Source organism: Alosa pseudoharengus, unplaced genomic scaffold (assembly GCF_046254945.1).
Source record: "Alosa pseudoharengus isolate Yale_2024_CS ecotype anadromous, Long Island Sound unplaced genomic scaffold, YU_APseudo_1.1 YU_APseudo_1.1_scf_21, whole genome shotgun sequence".
In the NCBI taxonomy this organism is placed as follows: Eukaryota; Metazoa; Chordata; class Actinopteri; order Clupeiformes; family Clupeidae; genus Alosa; species Alosa pseudoharengus.
The window spans coordinates 29,849,533-29,872,187 of record NW_027468674.1 but is presented as its reverse complement, the minus strand read 5'-3'; the positions used below and the strand labels follow the sequence as shown (position 1 = coordinate 29,872,187).

At 42.5% G+C, this 22,655-nt stretch overlaps 1 protein-coding gene across 7 annotated transcripts; it reads left to right on the top strand.

Annotated features, from left to right (window-relative positions):
- The first annotated feature begins 9,157 nt into the window (after positions 1-9,157).
- cluap1 (clusterin associated protein 1) lies at positions 9,158-22,628 on the top strand. 7 transcript variants are annotated; one of them, XM_076298541.1, is made up of 13 exons: positions 9,158-9,235; positions 9,939-9,989; positions 10,232-10,343; positions 11,486-11,570; positions 11,729-11,908; positions 13,488-13,667; positions 14,806-14,939; positions 15,255-15,396; positions 15,903-15,975; positions 16,134-16,253; positions 21,108-21,160; positions 21,507-21,563; positions 21,933-22,628. In XM_076298541.1, the coding sequence occupies exons 2-13, from the start codon at positions 9,968-9,970 to the stop codon at positions 22,134-22,136; spliced, it is 1,362 nt and encodes a 453-aa protein (XP_076154656.1). In that variant the 5' UTR covers positions 9,158-9,235; positions 9,939-9,967; the 3' UTR covers positions 22,137-22,628. The 7 variants fall into 7 exon arrangements, with proteins under 7 accessions (XP_076154656.1, XP_076154658.1, XP_076154653.1 ...); XM_076298543.1 differs by having other exon boundaries at positions 9,164-9,263; positions 16,137-16,253; XM_076298538.1 differs by having other exon boundaries at positions 9,164-9,263.
- The last annotated feature ends 27 nt before the right edge of the window (positions 22,629-22,655 follow it).

The following is a 22,655-nucleotide window of genomic DNA, read 5'->3' as shown; positions in this document are numbered from 1 at the left end:
TGACATTAAACAAAATAATAATAATGAAATAATCATATTATCTCCCTGTCTCTTTCAAACTGTATTAACATGAATGCAACAATAGTACTTTAATAGCATTATATAAGCAAGTGGACAGAGAAAGATATTCAAAGTATTTCAAAGGTGGAATCCCAAGAGCACTCAAACAACAAAACAAAGTAAAAAAAAACACCAACAACCATTTACGATCTGATCAGCAACATAACCAAACAAAATGCAAGCCCTTAATGCGGGCACCCACAAATACCAACAAGCACCAACAAATTCGTATGTCATTCCTCTTCCTTGCTGTGGCCGTTTATGATCTGATCAGCAACATGACCAGACGACACACAAGTCCCTGATGCAGGCACAAAACTATACAAACAAATTCTTCGGTACCAACTACCAACCAATATCAGTTTCTTTGGTCATTTCTCTTTTTTGCTGTGTGTATGATCTGATCAGTAAAATGACTCGCCAAACTGCAAGCCTTTAAGAAAATAAAGCAAGATGAAAAATGTATAGCTTAATCACAATTACCCTCCTCTTCCCTATTCACATTACTCACACTAAACCAAACGTAAACTCTCTAACTAAGACACATAATGGGGTGCTTGTTATGCCCATATCATCCATATGTAGGCTTGTGTGCATTTCACTCTCTTTCTCTCGCTATCTCTGCATTGTGTGTTGCCTGTAGCAAGCCAATGCAGAGCTAGACCATAGCAGCAGGGAGCACGACTGGGACTGAGCGCAGCACAGCACGCGCGCATATACACACACACACACGCACACCCGCGTGCGCGCGCGCACACACACACACGCACACACCATGCATGCAATTATCATCTATGACCAAATCCTCATCTAAAATACCACTTTGCCTCGAGCAGTGTAAAACAAAATTTTCATAATTTGCTGATTTTGACAATTAATTTAATACATTTCAAAGTCTAACGTTTTTGTAGACCACATAACACAGAACAATCAGGTATTTTGCATGAAGTAGCGTGTGTTTGTGTTAATGTTTATTTAAATATACATTTATTAGCAGCATTTGTGCAAAAAAACAGTAGGCTGCATGTTATTTTAACCCATGGCAAAACGAAACACACCAGAGAGGTATCTCACCCTACCAAAATGTAGATGCAATTGTTGTAAAATGGTGCAGCTCCTTTAAGAGAGCCCCGTGCGCAGGGATGGAGAGAGAGAGAAAGCGAGAGGGGATATGTGTGTAGAACTGAGATGCATGTGGAAAAAGTAGACGTGCTGTTGAGACTGGGGCTAGTCATATTGAAAATAATGCAAAAATAAATCCGCAGATAAAACCAAAATCCTCGTTCATTTGCTAACCACTTTCAGATAGAGTGTTAGGGAGGTGGCCCCGAAGTTACGGATAACTTCGGCCCTATTCTCCGACTAGGTCAGAAGAAAAAAACAGTAAAGGTTAATGCTATCAAACAAACCCAGAAACTACTAGGCCTACTTCTACTAACTAACTACGATATGAGATATAGCCTACCTGCGAGCCGATAAGCTATTTGTCAACGGATGACAGGGGTTAGTGCAGAAGTGAAGTAGACTGCGCCACGTAACCTCCTCTCAATTTAGGTGATGGGCTTACCTAATGTTCCTGATTGATTAGCTACGGAATAATACAGATTTTACAAGTTTTATTTGCTACTTGCTAGATTGACAAACGTATAATATAGGCCTACACAGGGGCGGAGCCAGACATTGTAAACATTCGGGGCTTTTAAATAACCCCTTAAATAATGACTTTTAGTGATTTTTGTGTAAACTAATGGACACATTGAGACTTAAAAAATGTGAAACTAACATTCAACAGATTCAAGGTATCTGACTGGCACACTGTGTAAAATTATAGTTTTGGGTCTTTCAAGAGGCAATATCTGTTCTGTTTAGCATGTACTTAGTTAATTAAGCGTTTCTTATGGTTTGTATATTATAGTATTTGTTTATTTTCATTAGGCTATTGTTTGATATGACATTATTGTTTATTATTGCTATTCTCCTTCTTCCTCTTCCCTGATCTCATCTGTGTGACAAATATAATATAATATCTTATACTATAATATACATAATATTATGATATAATTACAGTATGGCCAGTCATCATGATACAAGGGTATTTTAGAAGGAATGCATTATCATCTTGACATAGGCGTTTCTAAATTATATTAATTTTGTAATTTAGCAAGATTATTCATAGGTTTCATCAGGTCCCTTTACACAGGTGCATAAAATCAAGCACCTAGATTATGAATGCAGACTGCATGGTGCTTGATTAACACACTTATGGAAAGGGCCCTTTCCTCTCAATATATCATTGTAATGTTTTTTTCTAGTTAATAATTAGTTAGGCAGCCAAAACAACATAACATGACTTTTATATTTATGTGGACTCTTGGATTATAAGATCTGTGGTGGTGGATAGGATATCAACAAGGTGTTAAGGTAGGCTAACAGTTAACATTCTTTTGTGCAACATATGACACTGAAAAGTTGACATGGGCAGATAACTGTTAATGGGTTTTTCTGACATTTCAAAACAGTGTAGCCTAATTTGTTACAAGACGAGGATCACTTTGTTTTGGGAGCTGGAATTTTTTATTCTGCAGTAGGCTTAGCTAGCCTATGAGAGTACTGGATTTGCCTTTTCCGCCGACAAACGAGGACATTTAACGTTAACGTTAAGCATTTAGCTGCTAGGGAGCTAGCCAAGTAGCCTAACGTTAGCCTGCCTAACTGACTGAAAGCTCTTAACGTGAAATCACCAACCTGAAACAACACCATCCGTCAGTTCACTGGGCGATGCTGTTGCTTGAACGGAGCTGGGTTGTATTTCGAAAAACGTTCTAATATCCATAACGTTTCAACAACATGTACACAAAGTGTTTTATCACAGACTGTAAAAGTGACAGACTTCTGACAGAGGCTTTTTGGAACACCGAAGCCATGACGTAGCGTTGTCAAGGCAGCATTTTCACTGGATCTAAACAAATCAATCTAACCATTGAAATCACCATAGGGATAGCCCAGAGACCTGGCATAGGTCGTGTAGCAAGTCAAATTATTTTTCAATATTGGGCTTTGAAAATAAGGGATATATTTCCTCAGTAATAGAGCATTTTGTGACATTTATAGAGAAACCGAGGGGAAGTTATATTGGAAATAAGAGTTGCCGGGAATTTAAAACACTAAAAAAAGATTCGGGGCTTTTGAAAAAAGATTCGGGGCTTAAGCCCCCTAAGCCACCCCCTAGCACCGCCACTGGGCCTACATTTAATAAGTGTTCAAAATCAATCTATGGGATTGGGGTTGGTTGGAGCAGGCAAGCTCGTCCAGGGCGGGCACAGATGACTTCCAGGACGGGCCTAGCCCCCCAAAGCCCCCCCATGCCGCCGGGACTGGCTACCACCAGGCGCATCACGCACTGTGCATAGGGCACCAAGGAGAGATGCTTTACTGCAAAGTGCGTTTAACCCTTCCTCGTGAACGTTTACAATGTCAAAATGCACCAACGCCATGTTGCATGCAAGGATGCTACTTTTTAGGTCCTAAAGGGTGTGCACGTAGCAGATCTAAAGGGCTGAACATGCTTCTGCGTCAACTCCACGGCGTAGCTACGCCGGCACTCCTACTTCACTTAATTGGGAACCTTGCGCGCACAGGAGAGAGACAAAGAGAGTGGCAGATTCCAGCTGGCTTGCCATTGTGTATCTCCTTTTTAATACAAGAAACTTTTAAAAGGAAATAATGAAAGCAACAAAGACGAGGCTGGAGTATATGAGTTTGCAGTTCGGTTCCCATACCATTTTTAAAATCAGATTGGTGATAGGGCTCTTAACATAGGCTGCAATCAATGTGATTTGGAACAGACAAGAATATAAAGATTAGTCTCCTACTTTGCCTACTTTGAATCGGTGATTCTTCAATAATTCGTTTTCCAAGCATTTACATAAAACATGATATCGGAGCGTGATATGGATCATGATATGCGCATTCAGATAGCTGCTACCGGGCTCAACATTCACGTTGAATTGCAAACAGAAATGTGAAGCAAAATGTTATTACATACTTACATTTCTAAAGCAATAAAGGCTGCTTAAAACAACTTAATATTGCGCATATTTTTGTTAATATTGTGCTATCAAGGTGGCTCAAACAAAACAAGACTTGTAAACAAGAGCTGGCTAGGGCATTGAATACCTACAGTAGCCCAGAGAAATTCCTTGCAGGGTTTCATTTTTGTTTGGGGGACAGGTTGCCCCACTTGTTTGTTCCCAGTTTTCGGAGCTTGGGCTGCCTATGAAACCGGGGTTTTCTTACAGTGTAGCCTACACACAGAACGGGCAGCGGTCGTTGCTGTGTCAAAAATGTTATGGAAATTGCGTAAAATCCTTGACTGCGCCTTTAGGCTACAGTATAGCCTAGTCCGCTGTAGTAGGTCTCTTGCGCCTGTCCCCACTGTTGAAACACCACCTGTGGCTCGATCTTCTCTAGCCTGAGCGATGTTACTCATTCGCACACCTGTCTACACACCTGCACATGTATTATTAATGCTTATTGCAAATTGATAATGATAAGTAGGCCTATTTCTTATTCGGTCCATAGAGGCTAAATTGTTTAAAGTATATAATAATAATATAATAATAAAATAATTATAAGATATAATGCAACACAAACGGAAATACTTTGAGAAGGGTTCAAAATAAATAGGTGACCAGAAGGCTAGGATTCAGTGCATTCCTTAGGCTACCATATGAATGAATAACGTTAGTGTGAAACCAACGTAGGCTATAGCCTATACTGTGCCATGAAACTGCATAAACTTACTGGCATTGAGAGAAAGCACGCATACCAACACACGAATTGGTGGTACAGAGCAGATATCGTTTCCTCAATTAAAGACTGTCGGAATTACCTGGCATCTAATTAGCTCAGTTACCCCGTCTTCCCAAAAGCTCTTTATTCCCAGATTATTCGGAGAAAAAAACAGCTAAATTGACAAGCCTAAAATAGCCTGTAGCCTATCAATAACATCATTGGCAAGCATCAATCAAACTATGCAAAGATGAGAGATGGTGAACTGTGAATATGTGTGATGGTGAACTGAAATAGCCTACAACGGAAATATTTTATAATATTATTATAAGTGAGAAAGATTAACCATTTACTAACCTACCTGCTTCTGTTAGGTTGCGACAGGTCTGTGAAGTTCGGCACATGCCCTTGAATTTTGCTCGCAGTCGTGTGCGACTTCTTCAATACCTGCCTCCTCTTCTCTACGTCACCTATGGCTACTTTGAGCTATATCACACCACAGCCTGCCCCCTTCCCCTTCTGTGTGCGTGTCTGTGTGTGTGCGTGTGTGTGTGTCTGTGTGTGTGTCTGTCTGAGTGTGTTTGTCTGTGTCCTTGTGCGTGGGTGCGTACGCGCGTGTGCCAAGTTGTGCAATAACTAGATGTACCGCAAAGCGGTGCAACACATGACCGCCGTTCAGTACTGCACATTCTCTCAGCAAAAATAAATCACGCTTGTCAATTTGTCTCCATCTCCCACTCCATCCCCTACTCCTGCTAATTTTATGTATGTAAATCAGTGTGTGCATGTGTGCGTATGCTTTTGTGTAATGTGTGCTTGGGGGGGTAATGGTAGAGGGGTAATGGTGTGTGTGTGTGTGTGTGTGTGTGTTGTGTGTTTAAAATCTTAAACATCTCACCGGTTGTAACTGCCATCGTTAATGCAGCAGAGAAACTATGGACTTAGTAGGCTACTGAACATGTGCCTAGTTGCAGCACTAAGCTCTAAACAGCTGGCAAAATTCTGCTCCATATCAGCTGTGATAGGCAGCCTTGCTGTGTGGTGTAAGCAATGCTTTATGTACTCTTGAATGTCAAAGCTGTGGCATCTCTGAGAGTATTTGAATCCTTTCTGTAAGAAATGTGATTGGCGGATTCAAATAAAAAAATCAAATGTGTGTGTGTGCAGTGTTCGAATTACCCCGTAGTTTCCGGGGGGGCCCACTTGGGGGGGGGGGGGGGGAATGAAATCTATGACATTATGAAATTCAGCCTAATAACAAAGGCTACTGTCGATTCAACATCCAATAGATTATAATAAGCAGGGTAGCCAGTTTATTCAAATGAAATATATGACATTATGAAATTCAGCCTAATAACAAAGGCTATTGCCAAAAATGAATCTGAGCAGAGCTAATTGTCAAATATTTTACGTGCACAACTGAACATCGCACAACTGAAAAAACTGAAAGTTAACACAAAACAGCTGTCTTTATCACATCTCGGCTAAGAGATAGTCCCAAAGTGGCCCATCTCTTTCTGGGCATTTTTTCCCGTTTTCCACGCAGTTGATGGACAATGCCTAGCCTTGAGCCATGCTTTCACGAATGGCTGGTTGAACTGGACCAGGGGAGGCGCATTGATGCTCAGAAAAAGAAGCGCATTTAAGCTGCGCTCCCTTAAACGATTTCTGGCTTTGTCATCAATGTCATTAAGCGCAGAGAATCCTCTCTCGCATTCTGCTGAAGTAGGCTAGGTAAAAACGTGTTGCCTGCGATGACAGGCAGGACCCTTCCCTTGCCCCTTGCATTTTAAAGTCCCGATACTCCTCGACATACATTCCTTTCAACTTTTTCCACTGCTGCTAATTGCTCAATCGCTAACAACGCTCTAGCAAAATTAATAACAACTCGATTCAGAGGAGGGTGAGATCGGACAGGACAGGGGGCTATTATGCAGAGCAGTGCCCCTGCAGTCTGTGGGGGAAATACACATTGCAACCAACGGGGAAAATGTAGATTATCGTAGTTACGGGTTGGCAACTTGACAATGAATGAGTGGGCCCCCTCTGACAGTGATTTCGAGCAGAACTATAGTGCCCTGGTCAGAACTAAGGGGGCTGGGCACTATACCGGGCCCTATGGTAATTCGAACACTGTGTGTGTGTGTGTGTGTCTGCTTGCCTGCATGTGTGTGTGTGTGTTTTATGTGTCTGTGTGTGTTTATGTGTGTGTGTTCGCTTGTGAGTGTGTAGGGGTAATGGGGTATGTGTGCGTGTACCTGCTTGCCTGCATGTGTGTGTTTTTATGCATGTTTGTGTGTGTGTGTGTGGGTGTGTTTATGTGTGTGTGTGTGCGTGTGTTTGTGCATGCGTGCTTACGTGATTGTGTAAATGTGTGCGTGTGTGTGCTTGTGTCCGTGCCTGTGTGTGTGTATGCGTGTGTACATATGCCTACATGTCTACTGTGTTTGTATGTGTGTGCATGTGTCTTTTTGTGTGTGTGTGTGTGTGTTTATGCGTGTGCGCATGCGGCCGTGTGTTTGAGTGTGTGCATACCTGTGTGTGTCTGTGCTTGTGTGTGTGTGTCTGTGCTTGTGTGTGTGTTTGTGTGCGCGTGTTTATGTGTGTGAGTGTGTGTGTGTGTGTGTTTATGTGTGTGTGAGTATGTGTGTGCCTGCATGTGTGTGCACGTATCTTTATGTGTGTGTTCATGAGTGTGTGTGTGTGTGTGTGTGCATGCGTAGTGCACAGTCACTAAATGTACACATATATTTATTGTGGTCCCCCATGAACGGAATTCCATGAAACTTGGCATACATTCAGAGGGTGTCATGATGATCCTACACTTAAAATTTCGTGCAGTTTTGAACCTGTTAGCCAGATACCTGTGATAATAATGCCTCATTTTTGCTTTTTCATTTTTAGGTAGCGCTATACATCAAATGAGTGTATATAGGTTGACATGGCCCCTGGAGGCCAACATAGAGAAATAAATGGTCATCCTAGGCCCTACGGTTCTCGAGATATTCACAGACAACTGTGTCCGGCCATCTACAGGTGTATAGTCACTAAATTTACACATACAGTATTGTATGGCCCCCCATGAACGGAATTCCACGAAACTTGGCAAGCTGTGCGGCGGTCATAATATGTCACATCTTGTATTAGGCCTATACGGAAATCATTGATCTCACCACCATAATTGAATCCCTTTCAACAATATATGCCTATGTTAAATGGCTTATTATTTGCTTCATTTCCACAATATGTCAGTTTCCATGGAACAGAGGAGCAGTGAATTTGTGCAGTGACAGGCACAGCTCTAGCCTGGCCACGCCCACATAGTTTAACCACGCTTTCGCAGCTCAGGTCAGACTTGATTTGCAAGGATGTAGTCAGAAGTTCAAATTGCCTAATGCAAAGTTATGTTTTCAAAATGCTAAAAATCTGGGCTCTCCACATGGGTTGTCTGATTTGTGTGTGTCTACAGTGGTTCAGCAGTTGTGGTAAACCAAGATACTGCTCTGGGAGGATGAGATTGCACTGAAAGAGGAGGTGTGTCTCTGCGTGTGTGTGTGAGTGTGTGTGCCGTGTCTGTGTGTGTGTGTGTGTGTGATTCCTCAGACAAATTCGAATTCTTTAATTTTTCATTCACTTGTGTTATGATAGCCAATCTCTGTTTGTCATTGAAACCTTTTTTATTAGGCTATGTCAGCAGCATAGGCTATAGCGTACATAGGCCAAATCTCCTACCCAGACAGCAAAATATATTTGGGCCAGATCTGGTCCAGATCTTCATTAGCATTTGGCGCAGATCCACTAAACGGACCTGCCCCGGGGTCATTTCTTTCAACGGGCCAATACCGGAACAGGTTGGAATTACAGATCAGAGACAGATCTGGGCCAGAACTGGTACAGTTATTATTGCCATGGCAATTGGTGCGGATCTGGCCCAGACTCATATTCTACATCTGGGCCTGGTCTGTGATTCATATTTAGGCTATCAGACAATTAGCCTAGGACCCAAACAAATCAAAACTCTATTTCAAAATGATGCTTTTTTTAAAATACCTTTTCAATATTTTTTTAGATTGCATAAATCACTGAAATTGAGTTGAAATGGAGTCCTTAACAAAATGTAATACTGTCAATAGGTAGGCCCAGAGCCATAGAGAGCTGGCTCTGGGTAGGCCTACAAAAAATCTGAAATGTCATACTCTGCAGAACTTTGCAGCAAGAACTAAACGGAGCGAGAAAAGCGTTTTACCTACTGTGTCACAAAGTTTGTCTTAGTGCAGTATCCGTTGAAATTTGGCTGCCATAGAGACGAGCAACTACAGTCAACGCTAGGACCTAGGCCAGTGAACCTAAATGTCCAGCTGGCAAGATTGCCAGGTCACCTAACGTAAGCTGTAGTCGTTTTAACCACGTTTGTAAGTAGATGTTAGACATATTACTGTTGAAGTAGTTTTCGCTCGGCGTCTCTAGTGAGACGTTGATGTTATACAATTTGTTTTTAACCGTGCCTATTTAGTCTTGTGTTAACTAGCATAGCTGACGTTAGCTCAGCCGAATAGCTAACGTTAACGTTAACGTTAACTTATCGCCAGCAAGCAAGCATAGAAAGATATACGTTAATGTTAACTTATGGATAACCAAGGATAACCAAGTTAGTGATGAGTTCTGATGTTACCGGCCAAGTAACTAAGCTAATACGTTAATACTAATACGCTAATACTAACGTTGCTTAGCTGCTACTAAGTGTGCAACTTAGCATAACGTTAGCTGGCGAACGTAAACCTAGTAGCAGCTAACGTACGACTAGCTTTTACTATTTTTTGTTATCATAGCCAGCAGAATTCTGCCCTTGTTATCGACATCAACTTATTTCTCATAGTAATATTAATCGTCGTTAAATTATGCTAAAAAGTGTCTCTAGTCACTATATGGTGTTACCAGGTATTATTCAACAGAAATCTGGATTGCTTGCCTAACAGTTTCAAATCAACTATCTACTAACTACTAAACGTTAACGTAAACGTTCATGTAACAGTATGACTATATTTTGATTATGGGTGGATGAAGCTTCCCTCTCATCCACTTTTCAGACGGCATCCCTTTGCCCTGTCACCACACCATGTCGTACAGGGATTTAAGAAGTGAGTAATGTCATACATTGTGAAAACTTGACTCCTTAAATTTGCATAAAGATACATTGCATGCATGAAAGATACATTTGTCACGTTTTTTAAAGAACCTGAAATAATGTTTACCCTGTTAGTTTAATCTCTTTTTATCTTTGTTCTGCTAATAAGATCATATTTGGCACATTGCTCTTGACAGTCTGTTCTGCTCATAGACAGTAAAACAAAGGTTCTGCTCTGTGTGATTGTGTGTGTAGACTTCACTGAGATGACGCGTGCACTTGGCTACCCACGGCTGATCTCTATGGAGAATTTTCGCACTCCCAACTTCCCCCTTGTGGCAGAGATCCTTATATGGCTGGTGAAGAGGTGTGTGCGAGAGAGATTCACAACTGTGTGTTGTGTTTGAACTGAAACAGATACATCAGTATGACAAGGCTGCAGCCTTAAGGCCCTTTCATACCAAGTCTGAATTTTTAGACGAAATATTCACACAAAATCATGAAGGTAATTAAATGCATGTGCTCTTATCAGTCTTTACACACCGAGGACGAATTTATTTTTCATCCCAAAGAATTTCGTCCCCAGTGTGTAATACGACGGAGTATTAGGGCCACACATGAAGGAAAAAAAAACATTTTGCCATGACTTTAATCGCGACGTTTCTACTGTGCACATAAACTCAAAATCGAGAATAAAGTTGACATATGGATGGCCTAGATGGAGGGGAGTGAGGAACCAGTGATGCGTTGGGCAGTTTTCACCACCCTCTGAAGTGCTTTACGGTCAGAGGCAGAGCATTTGCCATACTATACTGTGGCACAGTTGGTGAGGATGTCCTCAGTGGTGCAGCGGTAGAAGTTCACCAGGATCTGAGGGGACAGGTGGACCTTCTTTAGTCTCCTCAGGAAGAAGAGACGCTGGGGAGCCTTCTTGATCAGGGTAGAGGTGTTGAGGGACCAAGAGAGGTAGTCTGCAAACTTGACAATGGTGTTAGTCATGTACAGGTGTGCATTCATAGGTGAAGAGTGATAGAGTAATTTAGCTGCCACTGAATCTGGACAGTCAGTCTCAGACTCAATCAGTTGGCTGACGACTCGAATCGGCTTTAGCAACAACTATACTAACTAGTTTTGAATGTGAAGAAGAAAGACAACATGTCGAGTTTTTATTCTTGTCAAAATATTGGCAAAAATATGGCAAAAATATATTTTTTTCTTCATGTGTGGCCCTAATACCCTGTCATTGTGTAAAAACTAAGAAGAGAATGTATTAATTTATCTGCGTGATTTTGTGCAAATATTTTTCATCGGAAAATTCTGACTTTGTAAAAGGGTCTGCAAGTGACAATGTCTGACAAACATTTGACTGTTTAATTCTGACAAGCAATGGAAGGGGAATATTCAATGCTCACGTGTGTGTGTGTGTCTGTCTGTCTGTCTGTCTGTGTGTCTGTGTGTGTGTGTGTGTGTGTGTGCGTGTGTGCGTGTGTGTGCACGCGTGCATTTTAGGTATGAGCCTCAAATGGACATTCCAAGTGACATAGATACAGAGTCAGACCGTGTATTCTTCATCAAGGCAGTGGCCCAATTTATGGTAATTTTATAGACGGATGCATATATGCCAAAATTAGTGCATGCACTACATCTTACTGAATGTGTATAGTTGACTATGAATAGTAGAGTTAAGTGAATTAAATGTCACGAGATTTGTGTGTGTGTGTGTGTGGTGTGTGTGTGTGTCATTCTGTGTAGGCCACACAGGCCCACATTAAGGTGAACACCAAGAGGCTGTACCAGGCTGATGGCTATGCGGTTCGTGAACTCCTCAAGATGACGTCACTGCTCTACGGTGCCATGAAGACCAATCAGAATGCTACAGGGGATCAGCAGCACGACGACAGTGCCAAGTTTAAGTTTGACCTTGGGTCAAAGGTGAGAGGGCATGCAGCGTCACGCAAAGCACACACTCAACAGGGAGTTGGCCAGAGATTTAGGATCAAAAGATTGAACTCCTGGCATGGATTTGGCACTGTTCCTGCGGTGGGATGGATCTAGTCCCGCATAGCCTATTTTCTCTTTGAAGAGAATTTCATTCAATTCGTCGCTGTAGCTATTTGGGTGTCAGCATAGCATTTACTTTAATTGCATGGGATGCTTTTATGGCTTTGAAAAAACAGCAAGCATTTGCTTTTTGTCCGTCTATACGTACAGTATGTATAAATACACATCACACTCATTTACATATTGAGCAACTCCCATTGATCCGTCACTTATAGTGACAGCCAAATATCTACTTGCCACTGACAGATAAATGGTCAGATTCAGCAGCCATAGCAGTGTTTCCCACAGAATTGAATTCTATTTGTGATGGTAGGTTTGCAGAATTAACTTGAATGCAACAGTTTTTAACAAATTAGCGCAGCGTGGTTATGATGCTAACTAGCTTTAAGCACAATTCAGTACAACCTGAAAAATCATTGTGTGGTGGTCAATGTTGATATTGTGGTGGGCCGCCACAAATAAGTCAATGTATGGGAAACACTGCATAGTAAATCAAGTCTACCACCCACTTTCATAATTTACCAGCACTTGGTTGGTGACTGGTGTCAATTTCAATCGCTGGTGACAGCTATTGAGGACTCTCACACCTTCTTGAGTAGCTCTTGTTGAGACGAATGAGATTGTTTATACGAATGCAATTGCTCAGAGAATGAGCTGGCTGTTCTTGCTGGGCAAGTGACTGTGATTGGCCGTTGGGTTTGAAAGATGAAGTGATAGAAGGATATGATGGATTAATGTGTGTGTGTGTGGGGGGGGGGTATGAAACAGTCATCGTTGGAGTCTATCACTCCTGGTTCAACCCTCCTGATTCAATCTTATGATTTTCTCAGCTTGGGTTGTCGTGGTAACAGGTCTCCATGACACCAACTGATAGGAGCCATGCTGAGTTCCAGAGAAGGAAAGAATATCTGGGAAAAGTTGTGTGTGTGTGTTTGTGTGCGTGTGTGTGTGTGTGTGTGTGTGTGTGTGTGTGTGTGTCTTTGCTCTCCTGCTGAAAGGCTGAAAGGTTGAGCTTTGCCTTGGGGTGCTTAACTTTGACTGGCAGTAAACTCCTGCTGATAAAATTGTGTGTGTGTGTGTGTGTGTGTGTGTGTGTGTGTGTGTGTGTGTGTGTGTGTGTGTGTGTGTGTGTGTGTGTGTGTGTGTGTGTGTGTGTGTGTGTGTGTGTGTGTGTGTGTGTGTGTGTGTGTGTGTGTGTGTGTCATCCCCTAATGCTGTTTGTGTAAGAAATTGGGTGGGTGTAGCTCATTTATAATCTAATCAATTCAACAAATAAGCCCTGTCAGAGCACTCCATGTGTGTGAGCAACCGCCTCCAGACACACACACACACACACAAATAGACACTCAGACACGTAAGTGATTTTTTTGATGAGCTCCAATATTTGCGCAATATGACTGTCAATTTGTTGTTGTTGTTGGTGGTGGTGGTGGTGTGTGTGTATGTTTAGATTGCAGACTTGAAGGCTGCACGACAGCTTGGCTCAGAGATCACTGCCAAAGGTGCAAGTCTGTACGACCTGTTGGGGAGAGAGGAGGACCTGAGAGAGAACAGGATGCTGGCAATCGCCCGGCCACTGGAGATTAACGACACAGAGAAAGCACTCAGGGCGGCAGTGAAAGATGTTTTGGTAAGAAACACACACACACACACACACCCACACACACTCACAAACACACACACAGTTGGTAGTTAGGACACTCACTCAGTTATGATTGTACCCAGACACATAAATACAGACAAACACACACACACATGCTCCAATTCTAAACAAACAAACCCACAATAAAGCGTACTGATAAACAAACATCATTTCCACCAGTGTCCCCATCATGCACACTGACTAATACATACTGTAAAGGAAAATAGTGTCCCCATCATGCGCACTGACTAATACATACTGTAAAGGAAAATAGTGTCCCCATCATGCGCACTGACTAATACATACTGTAAAGGAAAATAGTGTCCCCATCATGCGCACTGACTAATACATACTGTAAAGGAAAATAGTGTCCCCATCATGCGCACTGACTAATACATACTGTAAAGGAAAATAGTGTCCCCATCATGCGCACTGACTAATACATACTGTAAAGGAAAATAGTGTCCCCATCATGCGCACTGACTAATACATACTGTAAAGGAAAATAGTGTCCCCATCATGCGCACTGACTAATACATACTGTAAAGGAAAATAGTGTCCCCATCATGCGCACTGACTAATACATACTGTAAAGGAAAATAGTGTCCCCATCATGCGCACTGACTAATACATACTGTAAAGGAAAATAGTGTCCCCATCATGCGCACTGACTAATACATACTGTAAAGGAAAATAGTGTCCCCATCATGCGCACTGACTAATACATACTGTAAAGGAAAATAGTGTCCCCATCATGCGCACTGACTAATACATACTGTAAAGGAAAATAGTGTCCCCATCATGCACACTGACTTATACATACTGTAAAGGAAAATAGTGTCCCCATCATGCACACTGACTAATACATACTGTAAAGGAAAATAGTGTCCCCATCATGCACACTGACTAATACATACTGTAAAGGAAAATAGTGTCCCCATCATGCACACTGACTAATACATACTGTAAAGGAAAATAGTGTCCCCATCATGCACACTGACTAATACATACTGTAAAGGAAAATAGTGTCCCCATCATGCACACTGACTAATACATACTGTAAAGGAAAATAGCAATATAGGCAACAATATATTTTTCCTGATTTGGCTTTAATTTTGCTGTGCAGGTGAATGTCAGTCAGACAAAGGAGATGTTGAATAACGTGGCGTCGGACGAGCAAAGTCTGGACGCCAAGATAGAGAAGAAGAAGCAGGAGCTGGAGAGGAACCAGAAACGCCTTCAAACACTTCAGAGTGTACGGTGAGTCTCTCTCTCTCTCTCTCTCTCTCTCTCTCTCTCTCTCTCTCTCGGTCTCTTCCTATTGCTCTATCTCTCTCTTCGTCTCTTTCTCTCTATCTCTGTCTGTCTCTCTCTGTCTCTCTCTCTTTGTCTCTTTCTATCTCTCTCTCTCTTTCTTTCTCTTGCTCTCGTCTATCTATTTCTCACTTACTCTATCACTCCCTCACTCACTCACTCACTCACTCACTCACTATCTCTCATTCAGTAACTGTACATGTGAAATGGAACAGAATCCCATGCAAATAAGCGGTTTGGTTGGTCCTGCTCGCTCTCCAGACCTGCCTTCATGGACGAGTACGAGAAGATTGAGGAGGAGCTGCAAAAGCAGTACGAGACGTACGTGGAGAAATTCCGCAACCTCAGCTTCCTGGAGCAGCAACTGGAGGACTACCACCGGCTGGAGCAGGAGCGCTTTGAGGTACCATCGATATTACAAAACTCACTCACTGGATATAGTCATCAAGGACTATGACCGTCACCCTGAGGTACCACAGATATACAACCTCACTGGATATACTAATCAAGGGCCATGATTGTCCCCATAGATATGACCACTTTAGTGTTGTTTTGGGTAGATTGTTATCACCATTGATGTTCATGGTACCTACATAAATGAATTACACACTTTTCTAAGTATTGGTAATACAAGTGCACTACATGCATATACAGTGATGGTGACACACTTCGGGTAAAGTTTAAGCCAGCTCAAATTACTTCAGTTATCTGTACTTATACAATGATTTTGTCTGACCAAGGAACTAAATAATGTTGGTTGCAGAGCATTATTCTTTTGATGGCACAATAGAATATCATTTCACAAGATTTCTCAGTTCTAAACTCCATGGTTACCGGTACATCCATGTTGGTAATGCGCAATAAAAGGTTGTTGGAATTTAATGTACGCTGTTGGTTTTGGTTGTTTAGGAAACGGAAAATGCCATCCGCATGATGCAGACAAAACTACGAGAGGAGGAGAGGAGACTAATGAGGAGTGGAGGTATGACACACACACATATATACACACACACACACACACACACAGATACATACACACACTCAGACTGTTGCCCATCTTCTGTTCTTCACATGAAATATAGATGCTATAGTGTGTGAGTAATTGTTATGTGATTTGTGTGTGTGTGTGTGTATGTGCAGCAGGCCGTGAAGAGGAGTCTGACATGGAAATCCCAGATGATGAAGGCTCAGACAGTGAAACAGATGAGCACAAACCACCCAAACCTCAGCTCTTACGACAACAACAAGCTCCCCTAGCAGGTAAGCACACACACACACACACTACAAACACTACATACTCACACAGACACACACACTACAAACACTACACACTCACACAGACAAATCACAATGCTTGTATACTGAAGAATTGGCAGAAGCAGATGGTCAGTCATGGAGATGGGAGGACCATATGTGAACATGGGGACACCTTAACAGAGGAATGGGAACTGCCACTAGACATGGGGATACATTGACATTTCCAGTGACATTCACAGTTTCCTGTGCCACTCTCTCCGCACTGTCAGTTTTTCTCCCCGAGAGGTACATCTCCAGGGCAACACGTCTCCACAAACATCAGTGCGCCCGACAGGCCGTTGTTTCTTATTTCAGGCAACAGGATTTTTTATTTCCTCTCTCCGCTCGCAATCTAACCACGCCTGACCGTGTGTGTGAGCATCTGACCCTGCTCCTGGCCGCTGACGATGACCATGACGATGTCCGTCGGCAGGCTGGTGTCGATAACCTGCATGTCTCGCTCGGCGCTAAAGGTCAGGTGGACAGAACAACCTCCGAGTTGAGTTCAGGCCAAAGTAGCAGTGGACCTTTTAAATAGACTTCTCTCCCTCTGAGGCCGTCCTCAGAGCTCAGACCCCCCAGAGGGACAGCTGACGGGTAGAGCTGCCTCTAGAACAGGGGTATTCAATTAATCTTCAGCGAGGTCCAGTTACAGAAAATTTCCTCAAGCAAAGGTCCGGAGCATCATAATGTTTAACGTGTGTTTAGGCTATGTATATGTGTATGTATAATATTAGGATGGATGGATGGAGCCTAGTTGTAGATAGATAGATAGATAGATAGATAGATACTTTATTGATCCCCAAGGGGAAATTCAAGAAATAGAAGATTATAGGTATAGGCCTAATGTTTAATGTGAAATAAAATAAGTATCCTAAAAGGCAACATTCGAAATGAGGAGAAATAAGGCAAGAAGAGTAGCCTAGCCTAATTGGGGAGAAAAACTGAGTAGCCTTGGCTATTTTTAAGATCTTAACGTGCACTTAAAATCAAATTTGAGCTGAGACAAGGATGGATATTCCACAGCTGGTTCCTTGAACCCATTAATCAGCAAGTTTAATTTAATTGTTTTAGTTGTTTTTATGTTGACCCGAAATCCTGGAAACCCTGGAATATCACGTTGTTGGGCAGTGAATGCATGTAGGCTTAACTAGATTGTGGTGGATCAATCATATTGCCTTCTTAAATCGTAAAATATTCTGTGGTCTCAGTTCACTGTTGAATGGGCCTAGCCTACCCTATGCTTGCTCAAAATATATGCTTTGTCTAGTAGAGTTGCTTCAAATTGGCGCTTAAAATCGCCTGTCTCAGAATATATAGAAGAGGTCCAGGGCAATTCCGCGCAAAACTGTCACATCCATATTTAGTTGGCGTTACGGACGTGGCAGTTTTGCGTGGTATTGCCCCCGTATCGTTATATAAAGCTCTGTTCTCGCTGTCTAGCTTTCTCCTCTTTGAGCAATCGATGATTTGAAAATAACTTACTTATCGTTAACTTTGATATCCATCTAATTGTTTCTCGTCCCGTCTCCTCTCCTCGCTCGTTTCAGGCTGTCAGTCTCTTCTCCATAGTAGGCTACTTTACTCACTGACTCGACTTTTATCAGAATTCACAGATTTCACTGCCTGAGTAGCAGCAAGCGAAATGATGGTTCCTGAAGCTCCTGAAGTAGCCTAAATGCTGTTATCCTAACCGAAACATTTAGCGCAGCTTTGAAATCTTACGTGAAAATCTAAATTAGGCTATTATGGTCTGGGTCCGGATAGGATCACGTCACGGTCCGGACTCGGACCGCGGTCCGCCATTTGGTGATGGCTGCTCTAGAAGGACATCTTTTAAAAGCCCCTTTGTTGTTAATTCATGACATGGAAAAAATGGTGCAACGGTGGCCTTTAATGATAGAGGGAGACGGTATAGTTTATGTATAGGAAGTGTATTTTGCATTTACTCAAAAACACTAACATGTATTTTATCCAGATCTACTTGCAGTGCAGTGTACAGTATATTTTTTGTACACCAGTATTTCAAAGGCAAAATATCTATTAGTATAATATATCCTAATTGTTCTAAACATTATACCGTCCATGTCAGACAGTTGCTGGTAACCTGGATGTTTCTTATGAAAATGAAAAGAAATCACAAAAAATATAATTTCAAGCAGCAATGAGGGGGCACAGAGCTCAGCAGGACGGAGTTGCCATGGCAACTCAATATTATTACGTCAAGCATATGGCTATAAGGTCTCAGCATGTTTCATGTCAAGCAACAAAGATTGGCTGAGATGTAAGGTCACTTCCTGTTTGGTGGCTTCACCACCAATTTCAATTGGCTAAGATGGGGGAACGCTTTCAAATATGTAAATTCCATGTAAATGGCTTGATGAAGCTTGGTCTTTTCACCCGTGCAGATGTTGGAGAACATAAAATTGCAATTTAAAAAATTAGGCATAGGGTCAAAAGTTATGTGTGTACAGTGTTGTGCCAGTTCACAGCTTTTCTGAACTAGTTCAAGTTCAGTTCATACATGCTCAAAGTGAACAGTTCACGTTCAAAGTTCACAATTTTAATTCTGAACTAGTTCAAAGTTCAGTTCATTTTACTTTTTTCGTGAGATATACAAATAAATACTTTTTTCACACTACGAGCTAGAAATCACTATAGGCCTACGTTCTTTGAAGCTGCTCATTGTAGACATTTGCTCATGACACTCGGTTTCTTACCAGGTGATGAAACTTGCAGCAGTACAGACAAGGTAGACCAGTCTCCGTGCCATTGCAGCGCTTTCTCTCACTCTCGTCATTGGTCTGTCTCTCTCTCTCTCTCTCTCGCTCCTCCAGCCCTCCGCGCTCTCGTCGTTGCCTGCTACGCGGCGTTGCTATGCCTACCCCGCTCTGCTGCAATTCATCACGGGTAACGTTGTGCGGAAGCCAGTATGCTATTCAACTATTCTCAGCCGGACACTACGTTGCCCGCAATGCATTGCGCACACAATGTCAAAACCATTTCTGTCTGGTGATACATGATTTAAGCGGCACCAGCGAGAATACAGGAGGGAGGAACTTTCTCTCGTTGCGTTGTGAACTAATTCACTAATTAGTTCACTAATGTGAACTAATTCACGTTCAAGTTCTTTATTAAAAAATGTGTTGCGTTCAGTTCAACGTTCACGAAAAAATTAGCGTGTTCAATGAACGCGTTCTTTTGAACTCATTCACGCACAACACTGTGTGTGTAAACGCATGTCTAGCTTTGCCCCTTTGGTGGTGCTAGAGCGCTTGAAGTGCAGTGTGCCAAATTACCCACATTTTTACCAGATGGTTCTATAGGCTACTGTAGAAATCCTAAGAAAGATGATGCATAATAATAATAAAAGAAAGAAACACAAGGGGTGCCTTCACAGCTTTGATGCCTGGCCCCCAATTTGCCAAAATCGAATAGAACCACACAGACCGTCTAAACATAGTACAGGCTGGTCCCCTCTCTCTTTTAAGTAGCCTCTGCATCAGGGAGGTAAGATGGTGGGAGAGGTAATGGTGCTCCCTGTGGGGTAAGTGAGGGCACTTGACCCAGTTGGCGTGTTGTGAAGAGACTAGTGGGCCTGGAGTGGACACTTGCTGGCGGCAGGTCTCAGAGCTGATTGTGAGCACTCAGCAAAAGCACTTAGGAGTGTGAGAGACTAAAGCGCCCGGAGGGGTTGTGTTAAAAAAAAAGTCCAGCAGGAAAACAGCACACACACACACACACACATACACACACACCCACACAAATGATGTGGTGGCGGGGGGTGGTTAGAATCCCCTCTAGGCTTGTGTCTACTTATTTGTGCAATGGGTGTTGGAATTATCAAGAACACACACACACATACACAGAAATGTGTACTTCACAGTCAAAACCCTTTAGATCCTGTCTGTGCTGTGGTGAGAGAACAAGTCATATGTATTATACCACTGCCTGGTTACATTTCCTATTGTGATGTGCTCTGTAGGACGTACATTATTTTTCAGATTTGGGTATCAGAAAAAGAATGCACTTTGAGGTGTAACGGGCAATTCACGTCACGTTGTGGACACATCACCACCTCAAACATGCGTTATTTTTCTGATACCCCAACGCTGTGTCGTCCATTATCCCTCACATAAGACTCCCATAACTGTCATAAACATGTAATTGCTGATGCCATATACCATCATGTATCACCAGTAGAAGGGCACACAGGGAGAGCAGATCTCCACTGAGGCTTGATGCCATAATAGACCCTCTCAACTGCATAAACAAACAGGTGCATTCCTAAGGCATTTCCAGTGGCACAGAAAACCACATTGAGCTAATGGTCACTTGGGAACAAGCAAAAAAAAAGGTTTTAAAGTCAACATTTTGTAGAGCATTACGCTAAAGTCAGCTTCATTTCCATTTCAAGTATCTGGGTTGGTTTTGAAACTTTCTAGGAACACATTGACTGGGTCAATAGTGCAACACAAGTGATAATGACATTTGTGGATCCTTCCAGTGAGTCTAGTCTCCTCCAAAATGTGACTTTCATAGGCAAACTTTTTCACTGGGTTTCGTGAAAATTAGGCTGGTAGACAAACAGTATTCTCAGTCTAAGGCATTTGGGTTGATTTCTACAGTATTAGTGTGTTTGGATGTGTAAAAGAAGGGGGGCGTCCTTGTTAATCTCAAACTGAATCTAAGTGAATCTACTGAATAAATTGTAAAAAGAAATGTGTGTGTCAATTGACAGAATTAGCTGGTGAGGTTGTGTTTGTGTGTGTGTGTGCGCGATGGTCACTGATGTCTTAACTGCTTTGCCTTCCACAGCAAGAGCCGGTACACGTGTCATTGGGACCATGCAGGGAGCGGAGAATGAGGAAGTGAGTCCACACACACACACACACACACACACACACACACACACACACACACAACCTCACCAGCTAATTCTGTCATTAATTGACACACACATTTCTTTTTACAATTTATTCAGTAGATTCACTTAGATTCAGTTTGAGATTGACAAGGACGCCCCCCTTCTTTTACACATCCACACACACTCTGTCCAGTCCCCTCTGTCTCTCACATTCAGTGTACCATCACTTCCATGAGCCCACATGTACAGTACATACCCTGCTGTGCCCACCTCTATATCATTATCATCTCTCTCTCTGACTCACTCCATCTTACTCTGTGCCCTCCATCACTTGTGCTCCCTCTCAAAAGCCCAGTGGAAAGGATTCTATCACTCCGCCTCAGCGTCAGAGGAGGAGGAAAGGGAAGGTGTGTGTGTGTACGATAGATTCTGTGTGTGTGTGTGTGTGTGTGTGTGTGTGTGTGTGTGATAGGTGTACAGTAGAACCAGTGTGTGACATCTCCACATTATTTCCATTAGTTAGCACAAGTCTGTACGTGTGTGTGAGGTTCAGTACGTATCCTGTGTGTGTGTGTGTGTGTGTGTGTGTGTGTCTGTGTGTGTGTTAGGTAAAGATTTCACGTTTGTGTCTACAGTTAAAATTGTCAAAAGAGACACGCAGCTCGTCGTAATGTTCTTGTTTGATGTTTAAACATGCAGGGCTTCCTTCTTCCTTCTTACTTCTTACCGATGCAAATACAAATCAGTCATGTTATCAGTTTTCTGTTTGGCTGCAGTCGGAAGACAGCGAGATCGATGTGGATGATGACGACGACGACGAGGATGACGATGAAGACGATGACGACGACGAAGAGGAGGATGAGGAAGGTGACGAGTATGAGGCGGCGGATCTCGACGTAGATGTGGGCTTAGAGCCCAAAAGGCCCACCAGGGGAGGCATGAGGCCTCCCATACAGGAGGAGAGCGACAATGACTTTTAGCACTCAAGTCCCGCCCAACGGGAGAACAGGAGAACAGCTACATATCATTTATACACACATTATATAACTAGCATGCTTCATCTTGAGTCCTTTCTCTAATAAGAATGACTTTCAGCACACACACACACACACACACACACACTAAGGGTGCATCAGCAGTGATTCCATATACATCCATTCACTCACAAATTCACGCTTGTTCTTGGCTAAAGAGAGACCAATATCTTATTCTTAACACACACTCATTCACTCCGTCCACTCCTAGTCTCACAGTGCTCACTGACCCCACCATCTGTCACCTCATCAACACGCCCTCAGCAGGCCACACTCTAATGACACACACTCTGCTACTCACACACACACACACACAGATGTGCGTGTGTGTGATGATGATGTAGAAATGCATCATGTGAGGTGGTGTCTCATACGGTAGTTGTGTTGTTTGTGTGTTGTATGTCATGTCAATAAAGAAGTAATATGTTTCTAATGTTACTTATAGTCCATAGCTGTGTTTTTGTG

Excerpts from the sequence above, each read along its gene's own strand:
- cluap1 (XM_076298541.1), top strand. The coding sequence starts at position 9,968 with ATGTCGTACAGGGATTTAAGAA. Across the intron at positions 11,571-11,728 it reads AGGCAGTGGCCCAATTTATG|GCCACACAGGCCCACATTAA; the intron begins GTAATTTTATAG and ends CATTCTGTGTAG. Across the intron at positions 15,976-16,133 it reads GAGACTAATGAGGAGTGGAG|CAGGCCGTGAAGAGGAGTCT; the intron begins GTATGACACACA and ends GTGTATGTGCAG.